The following is a 25,887-nucleotide window of genomic DNA, read 5'->3' as shown; positions in this document are numbered from 1 at the left end:
TAGGAGTCGTGTTTCTTTTTCTCTTATAGTTTAGGAATTAAGCTACATATTTTTACTTGTTTCCTTCTATTTATGCTAGTCTCAGTTACATTGACCGCCTTCTCATCAAAATCAAACCATTATAAGAACCGTGAGTGTCAATCAATATATCTCGATGAGATTTTAATGGAAAATCCAATACATTGATAGACTCAAAGCAGTCATCTTGAGGTTCTGTTAATGATGATGATTTTAATGGAAAATCCAATACATTAAACTCTTGGCGGCCTTTAATTGAAAAACAATTAAACTTTCCACTTTCCATGCTATTTTTAAGATGCCTTTTAACAAAAATAGGGTATATGGATAACCAGTTGTGCCAGATTTTGCATACGCACCTGAACTGCATTATATATTTTAATGGTATCATCAAAAGGACTAGATTTTGTGCCCGGGCAAACTTGGTTCACCAATTCAATCTACAACTACAAATACAATGCATCACTGCCTTTTTCTTTGATTTGGTAAAGCTCGGCTTCGCCTCACCCAAGTCCCCATTTGATTTGGTAAAGCTCGGCTTCGCATCGCCCAAGTCCCATTTGATTTGGTAAAGCTCGGCTTAGCCTCGCCCTAGTCCCCATTTGATTTGGTAAAGCTCGGCTTCGCCTCGCTCAAGTCCTTTAAATTGATTGGAAGCTGTTGCAAACTAACCCTAACAGAACTTAATAACCCAAACGGGAATGCATCCACGTCGTTCTTTTGGAAGCTTGGAGACCTTCGTATTCATTAGGAAAAATTAACTTGACCATTCAGTGGCAATATCATTGGAAAAGCAAGTATCCGTGCATATCCTTTTGGATAGTGAACACATCTTTAATGTGTATGTGGTTAACACTTACATTGTCCATTCAGTCAGTGCCAATACCATTGGTCAAGCAAGTATCCGTTCATATCCTTTTGGATAGTGAACACATCTTTAATGTATGTGTGGTTAACACTTACATTGTCCATTCAGTCAGTGCCAACATCATTGGTCAAGTCCTAAGTATATACATAATCAAGGCATGTGCATTAAGAATGAAAAGTTAATGCACATGGTTTTTTTTTCCCATTCAGTCACTTCTAAGAGATTATGCAACATGGTTTTTTTTTTCTCTCGTAGGTTTTTTTCTTTAATATGAAAATCTAGATTTTGAGAATCTCTTTTCTCCATAGCTTCATGTAATTGCTTAAGATCCTTATTGTACTATTTCTCACGCAACTAACAATATAGGAGAACCATGTTGCATAGTATTAGGAAGACTATAACAGTACCAAAAAAATAACATTCTAAATCACTTCATGTTGCTGACCTTGGTCATCATCGGCGTAATTACTTTATTCTTTCTAGTGACACTGGAATTGATGCAGGGGCAGTAGTGCATCAAGAATATTTTCAGGCATGTCAGTTTGCAAGATCTAAGGTATCTAGAGGGTACATATACAGAAAATAATTGAATGGATTGAATATACGTTAGATATACAGGTCTTCAATGAAATCTTCTCAAGCCATCAGAAAAGAAAAGAAAAATAAAGTAAAAGATTTCAGGTTAGACAAAGACCCAAAGTATATATAAGAACCCAAACTAAGAACATAAATCACAATATAAGAATCCATAGTAGCCTAGGACGGAGCACGATGGTAGAATATAAACCTTTCCGCATTACAATTAGTAGAACAGTATGCTGAGATGCATATATAACCATCATCACTTGTCTTACAAACGTTTATCTTAGGAGATTCCATTTCAGAATGGCCATACACGAAAGCCGACTTGAGAGTGTTGCTTTGAAGAAGCTTTCTTCCCTCTTCAAATTTTACTTGCACCCGTTATCGTTCTTCTTCTGCCTGTGCAGCAGCACCATCCTGTCGAAGTCGTTCGGTTTTTGAAGTAATGCACCACTATCCTGTCTACGAAGACATTAGTTTTCTAAATAGACGACGTGTCCATCACCGCCTCTTTTCAAGAACATGATGCTACTGTTCGTAGTATATAACATTAACTACCATGAATATGAAAATAACCATTGAAAAAAGCTTTAGTAGAAACAACTGGTGGATAGTTTAGTGTCTTCTTTAGCTTGAACGTGGAAACTCCTGCTTATACCTGCAGAAATAGAGGCACAAACCAAGTCAGCAGCCTGTTGTATCCTTGAATATGTAATATCTAATCACTGAAAGATTCACACATTTAAAAAGATAAAATGTTGCAAGCCCCATATGAAGTATGGTTAATGCTTGTTATGAAAGCAAAGGGTGGATGAATTCCACTAAAACATAGCAAGTTCACTGACGGTGGTTTCAAACCTGTGGTAGAGAATTCAAAGGTTTATGATCTTCATTTATGCAATGTAGAAAAAAAAATCATTAAATTTTGGATAAGATCTAGAGATTGAACATAATCATGGGATTTTAGAAGAGAGTAGAAAAAAAAATCATTAAATTTTGGATAAGATCTAGAGATTGAACATAATCATGGGATTTTAGAAGAGATAAGATGTATCAGAAGACTCAATTTATGGGAAGAAACATTATAATAAGTCGGAGCTCTTTGGCTTATACAATGGCCAATTACTAATCCAAATAAATCTTTTGAGACGTTGTATCAGAGAAAATCACTTTAATTTTTCCCCTTATCGAAAACAAAACTCACACAGTGGCAGTAATGAAACCAACTGCAGGAAGGCAGTTGCCGTCTTTTTAATATTTCAATCCAGATAAAATATTCAATCTCTTAGATAATTTTTTTGATCTATGTCTTCTTCATCTAAATCCAAGCTCGTTCCTTTTTTCAGTCCTTTAATGCATTTTCAACTTGAGATATTTGTTCCTGCCACTGCATCAGAAAGAGGCAATCTCTCTTTTGCATAATATAAAAAATTCATTCAATTTAATCCAACAATTAGAAAACAAATTTGATATACCTTAATCAATAAGTACGATCACAGTTTTGAAAGAAATCTCCCTCCGTTGTTGTGATTGTAACTCGGGTTACTACTACGTCTTTTTTTCCTCTTACTGCAAGATAAACTGACATTGGAAAATCCAGCTACAAAATGTATAGAATAAAACCTCCCCATCTCTCCCATTTGGGGATGATAAACACCAAATCCTCCATCATGATTCGCCTCTTCTGTTATACTAAATGAGTTACCAATGTTCGTTTAAAGTTCTCCGTCTTTTTTTCCTCTTACTGCAAGATAAACTGACATTGGAAAATCCAGCTACAAAATGTATAGAATAAAACCTCCCCATCTCTCCCATTTTGGGATGATAAACACCAAATCCTCCATCATGATTCGCCGCTTCTGTTATACTAAATGAGTTACCAATGTTCGTTTAAAGTTCTCCGTCTATCTATTTAATAATCATATTTTGGGTACGTGGAGGTTGGTTCCACATTTGTTACCTGATTAGTTAAGATCATTTTCAAGCAATCAGAAATGCAAAAATTACGACGTTGCCGTATTAGTGCATTTAAATCAAGAAAACGGCAGTGTTGTAAATAACTTAAACTCAAAAGGATTATATGCAGAAATAGGCCTGTTTTGGACCCTCACTTTCGTTTGTAGGCCTGTTTTTTTATTTATTGCTAGACTAGGCAAGTTAAACGGATTCCATCCACTTTAACTATCTCGGTCAATTTATCGCGTTGACTCGTCAATACCTCGCCAAAATATCGTATAGAGAGATCTCGTGAAGGTATTAAGATTACTAGATTACCCTTTTTGTACGCGTGTAAATCTCGCCCACGTTTGTCCATCTGAAAACCTAATTGAACGACTATGATGGACATCCATAGGAATTAACTCTACACGTGTCTATCTCGGAACCAGTAATCTGAGATATCCAGATCGCAGAGAAATTGGACGGTCTAGATACTTAGATTCCCTCTAATAGCAGAAGAGAGATTGACCGATTCTTATTTTCTTCTTCCTTCTTCTCTCGGGTTCTCTCGAGTTCATCTAAATCAATTTCAATTTTTTGATAGATTGTTAACATAGAGAAGCTAGGGTTTGAGATGATTTCAGAGAAAGATAGTGGTAGCTGCAGAAAGGGTGGCGGATGTTTAAGACAAGCTGAGAAAGGGGTTTTGTTTGTGGGTGCGAGCTGAGGAAGGGATGAGTTGCAGTTGATTTGAGAGATGGTGATGAAATACAAGCAGTTGATGGTGGATTTGAGTTGGGTTTCGGTCGAATTTTCAAACTGACTCTAGTTGGAGATGTTACAAAGAAATTAGGGTTGTGTGGTTATCTGCAGTAGAGATGAAATTGAAATGATTTTCGGAGATTCAACGGTTTGATTGTGATGAGAAGATGGAGTTGTTGATGTCAATCAATTGGATAAGTTTAATCTTCTTATGTACCCATTTCGACTGTGAACCGTCTAATCTGAAGTTCCTGAGACATCATATGGATGATGTTGAGCTCGATCTGTGATGTTTAATTATTTGGCGTTGAGATTCAAGCCAATTTGAGGGTTCTTACTGTACAAGAGGAAATTGACAGCAGCGAAGGCAACATTATGTTGGCTGAAAAATGAAATTGAGTTCTTGATCTCAATTGAGAAATGAAATTACAATAAGGGAGAAATGGACGAAAAAATTTGTAAGAAGAAGCAACAGTTTGTTGATGTTTTGTGCTCAATTTGAGTTGGCTGATTGAATGTGCAGTGGTGATAGTTGGTTGAGCTGTTGCAGCTGGTAGAGATTGAAGACTGTGTTGTCCCCATGAATCAATTTGACTGTGTACCAAGGATTGGAAGTGCAGTCATAAATCCATTTTAGGAGTTGCTTCTCTTGAGCTTTGTTCGGGCGCCATACAAGGATGATATGTGATATGTAGCCCACTTGATCTCTCCAAGGTAAAGAAATACTGAAATTCTGTTGATACTTGCTCATTCGCATTTGATGTTCCCTACTGCATTTCTTCTTAATTCATACTTTATGTTTTATTGATACCAACCACTTACTCAGCTCCACCAGTCGATAGTTAAAATAGAATAAAAATGATAGTTATATTTGAATAAATGCAATTGTTTGAACAAATGCAATGGTTTCCTGTGATGGTTCTGCAAGCAAGGAAGAAATGGAATATATAACCCGAGTGTTATAACTGGGATTTGAGTTGTGGTTAGCTAAGACATGGTTTCGAAGCTGAGTTTACAAAGTCTGGGAACGTGTAGAATGGTTTGTGTGGAACTGCAGGTTGTAATTGCAGTAGAAGATGTTTGTGGTTAATCTTGGTGGTGATTTAAGACAGGAAAAATGGTGGTTGTATGCCTTGGTCTGGTGCTGCAGGCATGAATTGATGATTGTGCAGCATGATAGTCGCTGGTGTTTTGGGTTAGTGTATGTGAAGCTGCCGGAAATTGGATTTGGATTGAGTCTGTGTGCAAGATGAAGATGGCTTTGAGGTTGAATTTCTGTGGTCATGTTGTTGATATCAAACAGGTATTGGGTGGTGGTTGCCAACAGTTCTCATGGTTATGATTAATGGATCAGTGAAGGTTGAGCTGTGTCGCTGTTGCTGATGTGGATATGAAGTTGGTGACGTGTACAAAATCTACCTAGCATACCCGAGTCCATGTGTACAGAGTCCATGATGATTTACCCGAGTTAAATCAGTAATACATAATTAAATCAACGATTCAAAGGACTATTAAGTCTTTTCAGTTACAGCTAACGGTGCTAACTTTCCATCCATCACTTTTGGTCAAAACTTGCCTAGTTTTGCAATAAATAAAAAACAGGCCTAGCTTTGAAAAGCACAAAAAAAAGGCCTATTTTTGTAAAAAGCCCAACTCAAAATAATTTATGCTACTTCCATAAAGCACTTCACTAAAAAAATGAAAACGAAACAACTATCACTGACCTTTGCAATTGGATATTTATGACCATGCCTATAATATTCTCTGTCATGGATGCAGCCTCCTGGAATCTAACCTTATGCATGATAACCTGCAAACCAGAACATTAAAAAGATAAAGGGTGTGGTTAATAGATTTATATCAGTAGGAGTTCAGTGGATGTCAGAAAATATGTGACATCTTCCAACATCATGCATAGTTTAAGCTAGAACCAAACATCACCTCCAGGTTATCTTTATCTTTAACGTGTCCATATTGTGTTCATATCTATTGCTTCACCCAGCTTCTGAAGGCAACTTGTTATTCGGTGTTCAGTGGATGTCAAAAAATAGGTGACATCTTCCAACATCATGCATAGTTTAAGCTAGAACCAAACATCACCTCCAGGTTATCTTTATCTTTAACGTGTCCATATTGTGTTCATATCTATTGCTTCACCAAGTTTCTGAAGGCAACTTGTTATTCGGTGTCATCTTATAATCCAACTTTCCTATAAAAGCCAACAACAATGTGTAAAAAAAAAAGGGAGAAAAAGATGTCCAGAATAAACCAATTTTGATGTACGATGGGAGCGCTCCTCGCATACTTCTTCCTACTACATGGAAAACTGGAAAACACAATGAATTTTAATCGAAAAAAATCCAAACAGGATCATGCCACAATAAAACGATAAGAAACAAAAGTACCTCCTCGACCATCGCAATTCACATCTGACATCCCTATACATCCCTATTCCTAACCGGGGAAAACAATGAGAAACAAAAATGCCCACCACGGTAGCCAACAGAACACTTCGACAAATGAGCATAATATAAGCCAATAGAGATTAGCCAATAAAAACCATGAGCAACACAATACCTGCAGAAGAAATACACCGACCACAAACAGTTAAAACAAATGTGGACATGCCTCCGAAAATTTAATTTACTACCTTCATCGTTATAATTATCGTTAGATCAAGAAAACTAAGACGATGTCGTGCGTATTAGTGCTTACCTTGGAAACCATGGATACACGCTCCTTGAGAAGAACTGTGCTTCTTGCACATAGTAGGTGGTACATATATATAAGAATAGAAATCCGTAAATTTAAGCGAGTAATCTATATATAAAAAAAAAAGACACAACAATGTAGCTATATAGCAAATTTTATATAGGACTACTAAAAGGTCCAAAACTACCAACGTCAATGGATGTCCTTTGTGGAAGAAGGACATTAAAGCTGAAAACAGATAACAAACTTCCTCATATCATCTTGCAACCCAATGTTGGATACACTTCGGCTTAGGTAATGAAAAAAAGACATAATAACTTGCTTCCTATTAGCTTGGTCTCCATAAGATTTTTTCTTATGTCAATCAACATTAATCTCCGTTGTTTGAGCCGAGATGAGATGACTCAAAATTAAACAAACCCGTACTTAAGAATTCAAAAAATAAGTAAACCTTAACTCACAAAATAAAAAACAGAGCGTGTTCAGTAAAACTAAGAACATGTAATTAAAAATCATAGCTGATGTGCCTTACTTCTTCAAAACCTAAACACTAAAAATCATAATTTGGACATAAACTGTAAAAATTCATCCTTGAAAATCAAATATCATGAATGTAGAGCAAACCAAAGAAAAAGAAATTAGAGAAATGGACAATAGGGTTAGGGTTTTGTACCGAACCTTGTCAGTGAAAATCGTTAGAAAGCGAAAACCGTCATGGTGGAAACTACGGCAGTCGTTTTTCAGCGAAGAAGAAAAGTAAAATACTCGAAAACCTTGGTTAGCAGGCGGAAAAAGCCTTGTGACATCCGTATTGAAGTCTGCTATTTGATGATGAACATCCATGGTTTGTTGCAGAAGAATGGCAGAGGGAAGGTTTAGGATGAACGAATAGTCTTAAGAGAGAAGACGTCGATGAGAAAGTAAGAGATCCAAAGAAAAAATAGGGAGAGAAAGTTTTTAAGAAGAGACGGACGTAAGGTTAGGTTTTTCTTTGTTTTTTTTTCTTTTTCTGATAAATACAACTATTTCTTTTTTCTTTTCTTTTTTTTTGTGGAAATAAGCCTTGTTTTTCTCTCCTCTGATTAAAAGTGAAACGGAACAATTTTGCAAGTGGGTGAGGGTCACCGTTCAACATGGAGCCTTATGAACTTAGAATTTTAAAGGAGTTAGATGTATATGATGATATCATCAGGGAGGCTCGGCGTAGTCTCTTCCTTAACTCCATCTACTGTTATTGTTAATGGTGTATGCAACGATCTTTCACGTTTTCTCGTAGTTTTCTTCATGGTTCAACGTATGATAAGATTGTACAGCTACAGAGAAGATGGGATTTAGGGTTTATATTTGGAAGAGCAGCAAGAAACCAACAACATCGTCAGAGTGTCGCCCATTAATAGTTGCTCGGTCAAGGCAAAATCATGGCCATGGTGATACCGTGGTTTTGGGCCCAAGTGTACTATCCCTAGCATATGTGGGCTCTATTCCTTTATCCCTCCGGTATCAACCCGATTGTGTTTTTTAGAAGGGGTGGCATTGGGTGGGTGGGTGTGGATTCAGTATCCAATCCCTTATCCAACGGATAAAAACCCATGGGCGAACGGATGAACTGGGTGGATACGGCTGAATTAGTGGGTTTCAAAACATATTTACAAAAGACTAACACCTGGTTTGGTTGGAGGAATTGGACTCCTAAGAATTCAATTATGGCGTAATCCAATTCCTGGAATTGAATTTAAATCCAAAAAGTTATGGTTTGGTTGAGGTAATCCAATTACTTTTGTTTTTAACCTAGAATCCAATTCCTTTGCACCACTAAACCAATACAATGAAAATCTATTATTTTGGAAGAAATTGGATTCCTAGGAATCAAAATTTTCAATTACATAGAGTTGATTTGGGTTGTTTGGTTCAAGAAATTGGTCACATTCCCATGAAATTGGATTACCAAGAACCCAATTCCTTGAACCAAACATGTTGTAATATTAATATTGTGTATAATAAACACAAATAAAAAAATAATAGTGATCATGCAAAAAAAATTTAGTGATCATGCATGCATATTGAGGCCATAAAATTCTCAATTTTGTCCCTCTCTCTCATTGTGATCCTCGTTTTTTCTCTGGATTCTAAATATAGGTACCTTTCTCACGCTCTATCCCATTCTTCATATTTTGGTATAACACCAAAAACTTCCCTCCGAGTTAGGTGTCCAACGGATGGGTGATATATCACCCGCATCCAACACGTAAAGACGATCGGTTTTGAAAATTCACCCGTACCCAATCCGCCGGGAAACGGATTGGGTGTCCACTCGATAAAATGCGGATTGGTTAAAGATAAAATCATGGATGTGGGTGTTTTTGCTCACCCCAACTTCTTAGTGCCACTCATCTCATTTCACCATATTGGAAACTGGCCTCAACTCTTTTTTGGTAGTCTCACCCTTTGCTTCACTTGTTATATCTAAGGAAAAAAGGTCTCAATAGATGGTGTATTATTCAATTGGATTAAATGCCTGCTTATATAACTGATATCATAAATAATAAAGGAAAATTACTACATATAAGAAACTAACTAAACCCGTAAGGAAATAATACGAACTGTAAACTTTGGTGATCGAGTAGCAATTTTTTTTTGGAGAACCAAGTAATTAATGTAGTAATGTTTAACACCCTTCCTCGAGATGGTTTGGGCCATACGGACCAAATTTATGAAAGTGGAACCTATTAGAGCATGTCGAACTCACAACTGTTTCTATCTCAAGTTTGTTGTCAAATTTAGTTGATCAAAACTATATCTTGATTTCTAGTCTACATTTAGTCAAATATCGGATTAGTATAGAAGTGTGTATCGTTTGAGTATCGGACATCACTGCGTTCTACCGATTGACGGCGTAGATCAACATCTCTGGAGAAGTGCATCATCAAAAGGTAAGTGAATACTAAACCACTTATTTCTCAATTTTCACCTTTTTGTCTATGAGACATTGTCGCATGACTAAATTAGGCATAACATGCATAACAGAAATTTCGAGTCAAGTTTATCTTGATTACGTTCTTCAAATATGACTAAGCTAAAAAACATATGTTCATACTTGATGAATTTGGTTTAGAAAAATTTATTGTTTATAATCTAAATTATGACTCAATATTTAATCATTTGAAAATAGTCTGGAACAGTGATATGTCATATGTATCATTGATGTTATTCGGAAATGTTTCGAATTGATTATTAGAGAGTTATAAAACTATTGTTAATCTGGATATAGAACCATATGCATACCAGTTCACATATTGTGAGAAATGTTATATGTCCAGAGCCGCAGTACATGTGCCCAATATACGTACCTGCATAGCTATAGTTCGACATCGACCTTTTGGTACGCATACCTGGTATCCATACCATAAAAAGTCTGTTGAAGGCGCCACACCTAGTATGCAAACTGGAAAAGATCTGTTGGTTTCAAAACCGAAAGGGTACGCATACCTAGTATGCAAACCATAAAAGATCTATATGTTCTTGAACCCATTTTTATCTTAAGGGTATACAAACCCGGTACACGTATCATGACAAAGATTTTCACGAACAGGTACAGTACACGAACGTACCCTGACGAATATTTTCAGATGCATCAGAATTATTTATTTGAGATAATCGACATTTGAACAACACTCTAAAAAAACACTACCTAGACATATTTTATCACAAGTGTGACTCATTAAAGTCTTAACGTGTTATACGAAAATGGTTAGGCTTATCATTCAACTGGCTAGTATCGGCTAAGAACGGTCATTCTACGCGGTTCGGTGACAGTTCATCTTAATGAGAGTGTATATTCTATTATGTTAATCTCAAGTCAAGTTTTTCATCTAACGGTGATTATTGATTGCTTGGCTCCAAAGCTTGGCTTAAACTTAAAGCAACCTTGAACTTCAAAATTTATATAAGGAGATCCTCTAACAATTGGGATCTATGAATTGCTGACACTATTCTTGTATGTCTTAGTTGTAAACTAGAGTCTTCCTCCCCTTCAACCCTTCTAAGGTTTAGCGACTAAAAATATTTCACTAAGGGATTCGCGAATCCAGGTCCAACTATCTTTATCTTGATAGTTCATGTATCCTGATCTTGTTTTGATTGTTGAGATCGCTCCATCAAACAAGATAGATAAAAATCACTTAGTTTTTCGTCTCAGACCTTGTGATTCCACAAGTATCTAGGCTGCTCTTCGGGAGTCATAATACCGGATTTTGAGGTGTACTAGACTTAGTCTATTGCAATCGATTTCCTACCTCACCTTGATCTTTGATTAGAACAGAAATCATATATAATATTATCTGTGGAAGGCAGATTGGTTTAATAGTCTTCAATTGAGTTGAAGCAACTCTTAGGTTGTAAAGGACGTCAGCTAAAGGAATCAATTGCGCGAAGTCCTGGTGGGATTCAAGAGGCGTAAGAAGCACGAATGTAACTCAATTCAGTCTCAACTACATTCCAGTCTGATGTGTTAATAGTAGGCTAGAGTCTGTAGCGACTTAATACAGTTTGTTCTTCAAATATGGACCAGGTCCCGGGATTTTTGTGCATTTGCGGGTTCCTCGTTAACAAGATTTCTAGTGTCTGTGTTATTTTTTTCCAGTATTATATTGTTTATCTTTTATAATTGAAATATCACATGTTTTACGTAAATCAATCAAAGTAGATATATCTATCCTTGTTTTTTGGATACGACTTGATTGGTCTTGAACATTAAACTTTGGAATCATCCAAATACTCTCACGGAATAATTTGGTTCACGGACTTGTCTCTATTAACATTATGATTGTGAAAGAAAGAGATATCATATATTTCCTGATTGAGATTCATTAAGCTGAACTCTCGGAATTGTATTTGAGTTTAGTCCATAGAGGTTGCTTAAGAAAAAGTTTGTGGGGTATTTTGGTACCCCCACGTTTTCAAAACCTATGATCTATGAAACATTGAACACCAAAAATAAAGTTATGTCCGTTAATATCAGTTAAATTTATGGAATGTCACAACTTGGTTAGTTCTCTAGGTATCTTGAAAGGAACGAACACGCAAAAACAACTAAATAGGTTTTACCAATAAAAAGAGTTTCTTTAGCCATTTCTTTGGACTGATCTGTTGTGACTTTACTCAAAATGCTTTTCTGATAACGTATTCACAATGCTGGAGAAAGACGATAGTTATCCATATGTTCAATTTTTTTGCAATTAACTTTAGAGAAATCAAGGTACGGTTTCCAATTACTTGACCAAGTAATCATTTCTCAAACCCAAAGAACCTTTATCTACCTACTCATTTATGTGACAACACGTTTTCTACATTTTTATTAGTCTTTTTTAGATATTTAGATATTTTGTCTACCATTTAGTTTTCTGAAGGGTCCAGGGCCTTCGGCTCCCACGGGTAATTACTTGGAATTACTGTTTTTGTCTTTAACATTATGAACTATCTAAAAAAAAATTCACATATGAGAACAACGTAAGAAATTTTTTGTGGTGGAACGACAATTAATATTCAGGAGGCTAGGAAAAAGATTAGTATAAATATGTAAATTGTGAAGTCCTAAGTATATGATAAAAGTTAAAGGGTGAAAAATAGTAATAAAATTTGGACGGCGGGAATAGAAGGATTCATCTAGAAATCTTAAACTAACTCTCTCTCCTCAAAAACTATGAAATGAAAACATTCTCCGCCAGACTCTTCTCTGCTCAGAGCGTCTCCTTAGAAGCTAATCTAAGCATATCCACAAACACCCCAACATCTATTGCACCTTCTTTCACCCTGCTACTCTTAACCAATTACTTTTGGATTAAGTTTTTCTTTTGTTATTGATTCTCTTACGATTTTTCAAGGTTTGTTTAATAGATCTGTGATTGTTGATGCAGGTATGGTTTGTGATCTATCTGTGAGAAGAAATCATATCATATCATCATTTTTAGACTTGATTAATGAACAACTCAAAGCAAAAACTTCATCTTCAACAACCCTAAGAAGATATGTGATTTTCTCTGATGTTGGGGTGATCGGATTTCAATTACTCTCTTTTTAGGTCTATGTGAGACTCCTGTTTTGGGATATTTCATCGATCTACTTTTCATCAGATGTGGATTTTTTCTAGCTAATAATTTCAATTTTAGGTTTTTAGCAACATGTCCTCAAAAGTCACCAGAGGCAACAACATGTTCAGAGACACCAGCAAGACGAGCAACTAATAGCTCCGAACCGATCTCGATGAAGAACCATATGACCGATTTAGGTCATCTTTGATACTGCTACTGTTACTTTGAAAACACTTATAACAAATCGGTGGATTTTAGATCCTTTTATACCTAGTTTATCTGTTTTACTATGTTTTTAGAAAAACCCTTGAGAAATGGTTGGATCTTTGGATCCTAACACTTATACAGTTTGTAGGTTTGTTATATTGGTTGCATGGGTTACTTTTAATCCAAACTAGGCCATTTAAACTTTTTTTGCTTCTTAGAAAATTGGTTGAAATAGTTAGGATTATATTTCAGTTCAAATCTGTTAACTGTATTGGTAAGTGGCTTACTGTCTGCTTCAGATAACTACTATCAATATAATTAAGGCTAGCCACTTTTTCGGGAGGAAAACAGTCGACATGATTCTACCCATATATAATAATCCTGGAAAATTTGGAACATCGAATAATCTAAGCTCCCACATGATTAATAAGTTGGTAGATTTACTGGATTGATTACCACCGCTAAAATTTGGTAAATCTGCTATCATTTTATGGAAAATCATTTAGCATGACTTAAGCAGAGAAGTAAAATCCACAAATTAGTGATTTTCATATCTAGTTAGCCTCAAATTAGTGATTTTCTTCTCTAATTTGTAATCTATTTTTTTCACTTATCACGTGATTTTGCTACCGAAAAAATACTGAAAAGTTATCAAAGATTGTGATTCACCAAATTTTATTTTCCAACATCAATGCAGAAAATTATAGAGAAAGAACCCAAGATGTGAGCGGACCTCTCTCCAAAACCTTTCTCTCTCCAAAAACCAGAAACGAAAAACCGACTATCCTGAAACCTCCTCTGCTCAGATCGGCTCCTTTGGAGCAGATCTGAGCAGACCAAAACAATTAAGACTCTATTAACCTTCCTCCCTTTCTTAAATCATCTGGCTTTTTAGATACCCTTTTAGTTTTTATTTCAGTTTGGTTCTTTGCTGCTTGTTTTGGATCTTGGTTGTTTGTGCAGTATGATTCGTACCCCTTTGCAAAGAGATTAGAGCACATTTTCCCCAGTATTCATCTCTGTGCAAGTTGAAGCAACACCAACCCAAGCTTCAGTTACATCTCCGGTAGCTAGGAGCACATCTGCTATTCTCCACGTGCTCGATTTGGATGTAGCTGTTTTTTTATATTACATATGTTTATTCTATATTTAGGGATTTAATGTGCATTCTCAATTCTAGAATCAGAGGTTTAATGTTAGATTTACTTTTTCCATCTATGGATCTAATCATCTTCCTTTTGCTTTGATTTATCGGCTTGTTTTTTATGATTATGTTAATGTTTGCATTACGGGTAAAGAAGTTTGTTACCACAAATATGAGATTTTTTCCGGCGGGCTGAAAAGTTCAGAAGAGATTTCCGGCGAGCTATTCAGTTACCAGCTAAAGAAGATTTGAATCAACCCAGATCAAGTTCATCATCAACTATTACAACTGTTACTAAGTTTCCAAAACCGAGTCAGCCTGTTTCGTTCCGATCCAGACACTTGAAGATAGATTCAAATTTCCACAGCTACTTAAGACGCATTGGATACTACTGCTATATTAGACACTTTGGATACTACTTTGTTACTGTTACTGCTACTTGGGTAAACGCTACCTTGATTGCTTTAAGCAATCTAAACCTTAAAAACTCCAGTTCATGTAATTTACATGTCCTAAGGAATATTGGGTTGGATTTGATCTAATCATCGCCGTGTGCTTTGATACATGCCCTTGTTGTTTGGTCCTCTCCTTTGCGGGAGAGAAGAAGGTCCTCTTAAATTGTTCGAAGGTCTAAAGGAATAGATTTGATACACAAGAATTGGTGGAAATATTGTAACATGTATGATTGTTGTGTGATCTTGATAATTTTTTGTAAGGTTACCGATTTCCTTAATGGGCTCTATCAATATATCAAGGGAAACTTAGGCGCAGGCCCAAAAAAAAATAATATTCTTATTGTAAGGCCCACAATTAATTTTAGATACCGTGACACCCAAAATTATCAGAAATTATTAAGAATCAATACATAACTCGTTATGCATACTATTTTTTCAGGCCGCCTAATTTTTCAGGTGTATAATTGGCAACGCAACTTGGATATAACATATCTAAAAATCCGCGCCTTGGAATTTTACAAATTTTATATCGTTGGAAATATTTTTAAGAGAGCTATACAACGAGTATAAACAACAATATCAAATTTTTGTTTTTCACGAAAAAGTCGGAGGTTATCATCGTTTTAGGGAAATTTTCGAAAACTGACTACATATTCATTATGCAGCTTCCAAAACAGATGCATAACACATTATGCAGACGCATAATGAATTATGCAACCATTTTCTCGACTGCATAACAAAGTTATGCATCTATAACGAGTTATGTAGACATTGTTTTGGTTGATTTTAGTCCATACATAAAAAAATTGATGCATAATTGGTTATGCAGCCACATTTAAGGATGCATATAAGGTTATGCATCCATTTTCTCGATGCATAAAATATTATGCAGCAATTTTCTCGATGCATAATGCATTATGCGGCCGTATTTTGGATGCATATCAGGTTATGCATCCATTTTCTCGACTGCATGATGCATTATGCATCAATTTTCAATTTCACACAAAATAACAAAGATGCCAGATAATGTGTTATGCATCCATTTTTTGACTGCATGACACGTTATGCACTCATAACAACATCTTCTTTTTCTTTTTCTTCTTCTTCTTCTTCTTCTTCTTCTTCTTCTTCTTCGTTGTTCATCATCCAAGCTCAAATAAGCTTTATTATTATTCCCTGTATTTTCTAAATCTCAAATTAACTTTTCTTCCTGTTCTACTTGATTGAAACAATTACAAAACCTTATCTCCATCTCAGAACACATCTCAGATCCATCTTCTCAATCAGAATACCTAATTAAAAAAAAAACCATTCATACATCTTTCGGAAATAACAAACAGCAAGATCTCGATTCATCTCAAAACATCACCTCAAACCCTAACTTTCGATTCATTCATCTATTGTTTCCAATCTTCATGTGATTATACTATCTATCAATATTATCGATCGTAAGTCACAGTTGGGAGGAAGAAAAGAAAAATAATTGAAGAAGAAATTCCCGTGAAGAAGAAGAAGAAAAGATAGGAAGAAACCAAATTTATAAATTGTGGGTTTGGGAGAAATTTTCTCACAAAAACTGGGTGCGCGCGTGAACTTTTCCGCCCGTAGGTTTCACGGTGTAGAAAATCTGTAGAATGGGTTTCCCTGTAGGTTTCACATATATCAATTGAGGCTAGCCTCTTTTTCGAAAAAAATAAAAAAAATAAAAAAAAAAAGAATTGTTTTCATATTTTTTCTTTCTTTTTTTGTTCTTGAAGAAACCAATTTTGCTTTAGATTAGTTTATACTCCCTAAACTAGTTAAAATTACACACAAACCTGCCTATTATTTTGAAACGGGGAAGTCCTATTTAGGTTGAAAACCATTTTTTTTACTTCGGTCACTTGAATATATTTTGGTCCTTAGAACTCCAGAGTCCAGACACGTGCCATCTATCACACACTGAACTTTCATTTTCTTCAATAATTAAAACTTTCCAAATGAGTTAAAGAACTTAATTAATTCCTTTTTTTAATACTGACTCACGTGCCAAACGCCATCCTTGTCCTTCGTTTCATTCCTGATAAGACCAAAAAGACATGGGTCCCACAGACTACCTCTTTCTTCGTTTCTTTTAATGTTTGTTTCCAAAATACCTCATCTCCTCTTCCTCTCTTAAATTCTACTCCTAATCACAAAAATATGGCGTAGAGCATCTGCACTGGTGCGACCAAAACCAAAGACCAAAGATTAAAAAAAAAGATCAAATTTTGGATTTAGTCCTTCGTGTGATGTAGAGGGAGAAGAGTAAATTTGGTCGCGCGTTGATATAAAGTTCGCCTGGACATCGAGCGTTGGTAAAGTTTACGCCTGGAATCAGGCGTTGGTAAAGATAACGCCTGACGTTTGTAAAGATTACGACTGAAATCAGACGTTAATAAAGATTAAGCTCGGGGGAATTCAAACAAAAATAAAAAAAGAAAAAAAAATGGGGCGGAGGTATAAAGCCCGCCCCATGTGATGTATCTCAAATTAAGGTAGTGGATCAAAGTATATCAACGCCCAACTAAGGCGCGTTAACTATATGTACGCCCGATGAGGCGTACATATAAAGTTCGTCTGGCACAGGCGAACTCTTTATAAACGTCCTTACATCAGGCGTAAGGTTTACAAACGCCCGTGTCCGTGCATAGACTATACATATGTCTGTGGTACGGGCGTACATTATATAAACACCCGAGTATATTTGAGTTTGGTCTTGGTCGCCGACCAAATTTGTTCTTGATTTTAGTCTTTGATCAAATTTTGATCGATAGTCCGTTCCACTACGCCTATCCACTGGATGAAATATTTGGATTTAGTCGTCCATTATGGACGCTCTTAGAGCCTTCAATTCATCCCAAATTGAGTCAAAAATATCAAGCTACTGTATGAGATAACCCTTGTGGTAGGGGTGGAGCCAATCCTTATCATGAGTTACCACCGTGTCCAGCTGGTTTCCAAGCTTGTAAGATTTACCAGAACTTCATTTATTTATGCTCGTGATCTTAGCTTCGGCACTGCTGACTAAAAGCAGAGTATCAGCATACACAACAATTTAACTCTAGTAGTGCAAAATATACATTTTTTTTTATTGGTATACAGTGCAAAATATACATGATCTTGTAGAAAAACGGCCAGCACTCACTGGAAAGGAAAAACAATGAATACAACAACCACACGTCTTCAAAACCAGTATGCTGGGTCCCACCAAGTTCCTAATCTCCTACTAATAATTGTCTGATCGTGTAAATACACGTGCGGTGTCTTGATGATTAATGCATCCAAACGAAAGGTGGTGCACGTTAAGATGCTTCAAACCTACGACAATCTTTCTTTTTTTAGCTCCCATACACAGCACGGAAGTTTTGTCGGCGGAGATTAGTCGTGATATAGCGAAGTCGTGTAATCTAACGGCTGTAAAGATAGGCATCTCATCATTGGTGACGTGACCATGTACAGAAATCTCGAGATCCAGTGCCCATAGCTATTGGATGGGCCCCACGTAACAGTTTCGGTCAATGATCTACTTAACCTACTACCCTACTAGCTCAGTTGACTGGGCTATTCTATTAATGGCCATGATAATTTCTGCCGGAACTTATGCCGGAAAAGTTGCTGGATATTTTATCCATTTTAACGACCACAATACCCTCACAAGAAGGATTTTAGCTAACTGAAGCTCGGGGTCTGGGAGCTGTTTGTTTGGACCTGATTCGCAGTCCAAATGTATGACTCGAAAGTATCAGATTGTATATCGTCTTCGTTCTGACTTTTCACATTTCACTTAAAACCACGTGGTGAAAAGAATTCCATAAACATACCAAGCTTCTCCAAAGGGTGTCGAGTTGAATCACTCTAGCATCATTCCCTGCATGGAGCACAAACTGGTACGAAGTTTCTCCATCTTTCACAATTATAACCATGTCGAAAGCAGCATCTAGATATATATCATGATGTAAACGTATCAAACACGTGAAGAAGTTATGAACATCTTGGTAAGGATAATGAAATCGGCACCTTGAGAAAACAAACACCTGATGTCTTCTTTCCTTTGTCCCGATCTTGTAACGACAAAACAAGTGTAATCATATGACCAAAACACCCTCCGGCATAAAATCCCGATCAGGTAAAGAAGAAGAAAAAAAAGATCTTGTAAGTAAAAACCATATCCTGTAAAACTCCTGCCATGAATCGTAATATCCATTTCTTACACATCAAATCCATACATGCTGTAATTTCTCTGTGGAATCAATCTACCTTGTTAGATTTTAACCGTCAGGAAACACAAACCAACCAAAGCACTGGTCCCGGGTATTTTGAATTTATTTCCGTGGGACCCACGCCATTTATCTCTACTGGTCATTTCACTTGCGTAAATTCTGTTTTTACTGACCAGGGATAACTGACGGGTATTATTTGCTGCGTCCCGTCAAAGACGGGGCAAGTTGGAGCCGGCCTAGCAGTTCGCCAGCAGAATTTTGCATGCTCTGTGCGCCAAAGATTAGGATGTAGCTGCTGCTGCCCGCTAGAGAATGGATAGGTCACGGATATGATGCAATTGTGAATGGTAACCTGTCATTCTGCGGAAAAGATTAGAGCACTTTTAAGTTTAGCTTTTTCATCATTTTTCGTTGGTACAAAAAGAATGGGCCGTGTACCTAAAAAGAGATTAGAATGATTCCATGAATCAAACTATATCCTTGGAGTCCTTGACCCTACAATTCACAAAAATGTTGATGTATGTTTCCACATGAATATACCTGAAATCATCTTGTTTTGATGATGAATCTAGACATCTCAAAAAATCATATTTCAATTGATGATCCAATATATGACATAATCATTTGATTCCTCAAAGTTTAGATTTGGTAATTAATCACAATCTTGATATATAATCATTTTTGTTTTGATTTGTTTTCCTATGTTCTTTTTTTCTTTTGGTCTGGAAATTTGGTTCCCATTTTCTTTTTCATTTAAAAATAAAATGACTTTATTTGATTAATACTTTACTAATTATCTAAGATATATTAAAGGACTAATTCATTTGGACATAATCCTTTTTCTGTTTTACGTGTCTAACATGCATTAGACCCTTTATAAAGCTCACTCAATGACCGATCTTATCACACTTACTGTTAAGCTTTAATGCGTGCAAACCGTCATAAGTTGGACTCTATTATGTGTTTATCACTTCATTGTACACAAAACAGTAATCATATCAAGTTCTTGCGAGTAAAATTTCATGGCTGTTACAGGGATTACTTGTCAGTAACAAGTAAACTTACATTTCACTCCAGTAGAATTTGATAACTTCTTTTAGCAACATTATCTGAACCGCATACTGGGATATATTCATTGTCGGACCGTATTATGGTCCGGTTATAGTCAGTGTAAGTATATGAGCAGTTCATGATTAGCGTTAACATATATTTCCTACACTACTTCTGCAAGAGTGTTATTATCACTTCTTCATTTTAACCTATTTTCAGATTAAGATGAAAAATTATTTTTGCAAGAACAGAAATAACAGTAATGTTGGGGAAATAGATTTTTCACCTATGACATTATTAACTTACACGGTAAATAGAAACACAAAATAACCCCATTTCACTTCACATTTTTACCACGACAATCAATAATAGGGGTGTGCAACGGGTGGACGGTTGCGGATTAGGGGTCACCCGCAACCAAACCGTCAAAGTTGCGGATTTGGAAAATTGAACCGTAACCGGCCCATTCACCCGCGGATTTGATATCCACGGATTAGCGGGTGATGCGGACCGGATGCGGATTAACCGCGGATTTAGAATTCTTTTTTTTTAAAAAAAAGAAGTCTGCCTATTTGTGAAAATCCCTTCATATGGGTAATTGATCTCTCTATTTATGTTAACTCACTATCTCATTCCCATGATAATAAATTAATAACAATGAAGCAAATGCCAAAGTTTTGTTGCACAACATTATGAGTACAATATATACGTACTAGGTAGTAATCTTAATTAACACTGCAACTGATAAGTGTAGTGATCTTTAATCATTTGATGTAGTACCTTGTTTTTGAAAACGAATTTAATTTCCTCTATGAATTGACAAACAACAGGATAAATTTTCTGGATTAGTGCTTTAGCAGGATTCTTGTCCACATTAGACCACCTTTGGAGGATGATTAACTGCCACCTTGTTTTGTGTTTATATTCAGTGGCACATCTTCTTTTTCCAGTAGTTCTCACAACGCACGGAGTGGATAACATGCAAGCATCGAGAAGCTTCAAAACCTTCAGTTTCTTCAAGAAGATTATGCAGATCTTGAAATGTTCTCTGAAGAGGACGAACCTCTTATTCCTAGTAAATTAAATTAGAAATATCTAATCTAATCTAAAACTCAATTTTTACGGGTGCGGGTGAATCCGCGGATTTCAAAGTCCAACCGCAACCAAACCGCTAAACCTTGCGGATTTGAAAACGCAACCGTGTCCGATCCATAGACTCTTGCGGATTGGTTTTCATCCGCAATTTTGCGGACAGTTGCTGGTGAAAACCGCAGTTTCGGTTTTTCTGCACACCCTTAATCAATAATGAAAGGCTTTAAACACACAACAGCTAGCTTCTTAGCCCAGCCGGTCTCAGCTTGTCCCCATAAACCAAAAGCTTGTCAAAAAGAAACAAAAACAAAAAGAAAAATAATTCATGATGAAATAGTAAGTAGGTCCCTCTATCAAACGTGTGAGTTGTGAAACATAACACGCCACGTGTATTTTTTACTGTGAGTAGGTCCATCCAAAATTCAATGAGACATGGACCACTATAACATGATTGTTCAGACTTCACTTCACTTCACCACCACCACCACCCTCCGGAGTCATTGACGGACGGAGGACGGACTGCCAGTGGGTCATAAACCATGTGACCAAACAGCGGCCTTACATTTCCCTATATATAATCCTCTAATTCTCCACCCCCTTTTCTTTTTTTTACTCTTCTTCTTCTGTGAAACTCTGTTTCTGTTTCTCTGTTTTTCTGTTTCTTTCTCTTCTCTCTTCTAAAACTCTGTGTCTGTGTCTCTATGAAACCCTAAAAAGCTCTCTCTAAATGAAACCCTAGAAATCTATCTCTACTACTCTGCAGCTAAAAGAAAAAAGAAAGATGAAGAAGTACTGTTTTTTCTTCATTACAAGCTTGTTGTTTTTGTATAGTATAGGAAAAGAAGTTGATTCATCCTCATCATCTATTAATGGAGTTGGTTTTTCTAAAGATGTTGAGAAATTATTTGCTTTTAAAAGTAAGTTGATAAATCCAAGTGTATTACAAAACTGGGTACAGAATCAAGATCCTTGTTACTTCATTGGTGTTTCTTGTAATAATAATAAAGACTCTGTTTCTGGGTTGGATCTTAGTTTTGTTAATTTGAATTTGGATTTCAAGTTTGTTTCTTCATTTCTAATGAGTTTAGAATCTTTAGAGAAATTATCTTTAAGATTTTCTAACCTCACTGGAAATCTCTCTTCTTCTTCTTCTTCATCTGAAAGTTCTTGTAGTGAGAAGCTTCAGGAGTTGGATCTATCTGGAAATAGATTAACTGGTTCCATCTCAGATATTTCATCTCTAAGTTCTTGTTCAAATTTGGTTTCTCTAAATTTATCAAGAAATTCATTGGGTGGAGGAAATAAGGATTATTCTGGGCTGAAATTACCACCAAGTTTACAAAAACTTGATCTTTCTACAAATAATTTCACTGGAAAAATCCCATCTTTGAGTCCTCTGGGTGTTTTAAACCACCTTGATCTTTCTGCAAACAAATTTTCTGGAGATATCGGCAGATACTTCACTGGGTTTAAATCATTAAGTTACTTGAATCTTTCATTTAATGAGTTTTCTGGAAGAATTCCGGCCATTTCAAGTGGGAAATTACAGTATCTTCTGTTATCAGCAAATAGTTTTCATGGAGAAATTCCTCTAGAATTAACTGATTCTTGTACTACTTTAATGGAGATTGATCTTTCTTTTAATCAATTAGTTGGTTCATTACCTTCTGGTTTAGCTTCTTGTACTTCATTAGAACATATTAATCTCTCCAACAACAGCTTCTCCGGTGAGTTTCCTTCAAATATTCTGATTCAGATGACTAAATTGAAGAAATTGGTCTTATCTTACAATTACTTCGATGGTGAAGTTCATGATTCTATGTCAAAGCTTACAAATTTGGAGATGCTTGATTTAAGTGCAAATAATCTTTCTGGGTTGATTCCACCGGGACTATGTGATGATTATAAAGAAAGTAATTTGAAAGAATTGTATCTTCAGAACAATATGTTTACAGGAACTGTGCCGTCGAGTTTGAGTAAGTGTTCTAAACTGATTACACTTGATCTTAGTTCAAATTATCTTACTGGAACTATACCTTCAAGTTTCGGTTCATTATCTCAGCTTCGGGATTTGATAATGTGGTTGAATCAGTTAACCGGTGAGATTCCGACTGAGCTTGAGAACATCAAAACACTTGAGAACTTGATTCTTGATAATAATGGGCTTACAGGAGGTATTCCATCTGGTTTAAGTAATTGTACTAATTTGAATTGGATTTCGTTATCGAGTAATTTGTTAAGCGGAGAGATTCCGCCGTGGATTGGTACACTTAATAAGCTAGCAATTCTCAAGCTAGGGAACAATTCATTTTCGGGTGTAATTCCTGCGGAGCTCGGAGATTGTCGGAGTTTGATTTGGTTGGATCTTAATAGCAATTCCTTGAGTGGTAGCATTCCTGCTACTCTTTCGAAGCAAGCTGGGAATATTGCCGGAGGTTTGGTTGCAGGGAAAAGATATGTTTATTTGAAGAATGATGGTAGTCCTGGTTGCCATGGGGCTGGTAGTCTTCTTGAATTTGCTGGGATTCGGCCAGAGGGTTTAGATAGAGTTCCGACGAGACGTCAGTGCAATTTCACCAGGGTTTATATGGGTAATACTCAATACACATTCAACAACAATGGTTCCATGATCTTTCTTGATTTGTCGTACAATAAATTGGAGAATAGTATTCCGAAAGAGCTTGGAGATATGTATTATCTATCTGTTTTGAATTTGGGGCATAATAATCTCACTGGTGCAATACCGAATCATTTCGGGAACTTGAAAAATGTTGGCATACTTGATCTTTCTTTCAATAAGTTGGAAGGTCCAATTCCGGGTTCGCTATCTGGTCTTACTCTGCTAGCTGAGATTGATCTTTCAAACAACAGGCTTTCTGGATTGATTCCTGAAGGTGGTCAGTTAGCAACCTTTCCTCCTCACAGGTACCAAAATAACGATGGTCTCTGCGGTTATCCCCTTCCTCCTTGTGGGGATTCGGCTTCGAATTCGTCAGCTTCTTCGCATCCGAAATCTCACCGAAGACAAGCTTCTTTAGCTGGGAGTGTTGCTATGGGCTTATTGTTTTCGCTGTTCTGCATCTTCGGAGTGATTATTGTTATAGTGGAGAGAAATAAGCGGCAGAAGAAGAAAGAAGCGGCTTTAGATATTTACATCGACAGCCGATCACATTCTGGTACCGCGCATACCAATTGGAAACTGACGAGTGCTCGTGAAGCTCTGAGTATCAACCTGTCTACCTTCGACAGACCTCTCCGGAAGCTTACGTTTGCTGATCTTCTTGATGCTACAAACGGCTTCCACAATGACAGTTTAATTGGCTCAGGTGGTTTTGGGGATGTTTATAAAGCTCAGCTCAAGGATGGCAGCATTGTCGCGGTAAAGAAACTAATTCAGATTAGTGGGCAAGGCGACCGGGAATTCACAGCTGAGATGGAAACAATTGGTAAAGTTAAGCATCGAAATCTTGTTCCTTTATTGGGTTACTGTAAGGTTGGAGAAGAACGGCTATTAGTCTACGAGTACATGAGATTTGGCAGTTTAGAAGACGTTTTACATGATCGAAAGAAAGGCGGTATCAAGCTTAAATGGCCTGCAAGAAGAAGAATTGCAGTTGGAGCAGCAAAAGGTCTAGCTTTCCTGCACCATATGTGCGTTCCTCACATTATCCACAGAGACATGAAATCGAGCAATGTTCTTCTGGACGAAAACTTAGAAGCTAGAGTTTCAGATTTCGGAATGGCGAGGTTAATGAGTGCAATGGATACCCATCTCAGTGTAAGCACTCTTGCTGGTACACCAGGTTATGTTCCGCCAGAATACTATCAGAGTTTCAGATGTTCAGCAAAAGGGGACGTTTACAGCTACGGCGTAGTCCTCCTGGAATTACTTACTGGTAAACAACCAACAGATTCAGCAGATTTTGGCGACAACAATCTAGTCGGATGGGTGAAGCAACACGCGAAACTCAAAATAAGCGATGTTTTTGATCCGGAACTCATGAAAGAAGACCCGACATTAGAGATTGAGCTATTACAACATCTTAAAGTTGCCTGCGCTTGTTTAGACGACCGGCCGTGGCGGCGTCCTACAATGATTCAAGTCATGGCAATGTTTAAAGAAATCCAAGCGGGTTCAAGCATAGATTCTTCGGTCAGTACGATCGATCAAGACGGAAGTTTTCATACCATTGAAATGGTTGAAATGACTATAAAAGAAGGTCAAGAACTAAACACCAAGCACTGAAACAAGCGGTTCTCCCACAAGTTTCAGCAAAAGGATTCTTTAAAGTCCCCCATGATTTTGTTGTCTTCTTTTAATGAATCCATTGTATTTAATATATCTCATCTTTGTTTTAAAATCTCTGTCATTTTATACATACATAGAAGGAAGGATGTTCTTTAAGTTTGTTTCTTCTTTTTTTTTGGTGTACATATAAGAAGATAATATAAGATGGTTATTATTTAAAAATTCTATGTTCCTCCAAAAATCATTTCATAACATAGAAATCCTTAAATGGGGTTCCATCAGTTTTCCTGACATCAATTGATTGTGACCAAGTCTGGGGGATTTTTCTTTTTTGGACACCCCCTATAAAATAATCTAAAAACTTTTCTTTATTTCCTTGTTACTCTATCCTTCTATAATCTTCCTTTTTTGATTATACCTTAATAACTTAGGATACAAAAAATTGATGGTTTTATGTAGTCAAAGGATTCCTTCTTTGATAAA

The 25,887-nt window shown here is 36.5% G+C and overlaps 2 protein-coding genes across 7 annotated transcripts; one reads left to right on the top strand and one right to left on the bottom strand.

The window, feature by feature from the left end:
* Window positions 1–1,585: 1,585 nt before the first annotated feature.
* On the bottom strand, window positions 1,586–7,841 carry LOC113283315. Of its 6 annotated transcripts, none has more exons than XR_003327431.1 (6): window positions 6,884–7,841; window positions 6,574–6,745; window positions 6,110–6,377; window positions 5,893–5,978; window positions 2,944–3,428; window positions 1,586–2,126 (listed from the first exon to the last, which is right to left on the bottom strand). XR_003327431.1 is itself a non-coding variant. In XM_026532536.1 (3 exons), the coding sequence occupies exons 1-3, from the start codon at window positions 7,721–7,723 to the stop codon at window positions 6,607–6,609; spliced, it is 339 nt and encodes a 112-aa protein (XP_026388321.1). In that variant the 5' UTR covers window positions 7,724–7,841; the 3' UTR covers window positions 6,390–6,606. The 6 variants fall into 6 exon arrangements, 1 of the variants encoding a protein (XP_026388321.1); XR_003327432.1 differs by lacking the exon at window positions 1,586–2,126 and adding an exon at window positions 2,475–2,855; XR_003327433.1 differs by lacking the exon at window positions 1,586–2,126 and having other exon boundaries at window positions 3,197–3,212.
* A 13,900-nt stretch (window positions 7,842–21,741) lies between these two features.
* LOC113283306 (systemin receptor SR160-like) lies at window positions 21,742–25,560 on the top strand. The gene has a single exon (XM_026532525.1). It carries the CDS (start codon window positions 21,937–21,939, stop codon window positions 25,399–25,401), a length of 3,465 nt encoding a protein of 1,154 aa, XP_026388310.1. The 5' UTR covers window positions 21,742–21,936; the 3' UTR covers window positions 25,402–25,560.
* Window positions 25,561–25,887: the final 327 nt, after the last annotated feature.

This window comes from Papaver somniferum, chromosome 1, assembly GCF_003573695.1.
Source record: "Papaver somniferum cultivar HN1 chromosome 1, ASM357369v1, whole genome shotgun sequence".
In the NCBI taxonomy this organism is placed as follows: Eukaryota; Viridiplantae; Streptophyta; class Magnoliopsida; order Ranunculales; family Papaveraceae; genus Papaver; species Papaver somniferum.
This window is presented reverse-complemented; position numbering and strand designations above follow the sequence as displayed.

Bases quoted from the DNA above. Each gene is read 5' to 3' on its own strand.
- LOC113283315 (XM_026532536.1), bottom strand. From the start codon at position 7,723: ATGGATGTTCATCATCAAATAGCAGACTTCAATACGGATGTCACAAGG. The intron at 6,919-7,558 runs GTTCGGTACAAA...CAAGAAGCACAG, and splicing joins TAACGATTTTCACTGACAAG to TTCTTCTCAAGGAGCGTGTA. The intron at 6,746-6,883 runs GTAAGCACTAAT...TTTCTTCTGCAG, and splicing joins GTGTATCCATGGTTTCCAAG to GTATTGTGTTGCTCATGGTT.
- LOC113283306 (XM_026532525.1), top strand. From the start codon at position 21,937: ATGAAGAAGTACTGTTTTTTCTTCATTACAAGCTTGTTGTTTTTGTAT.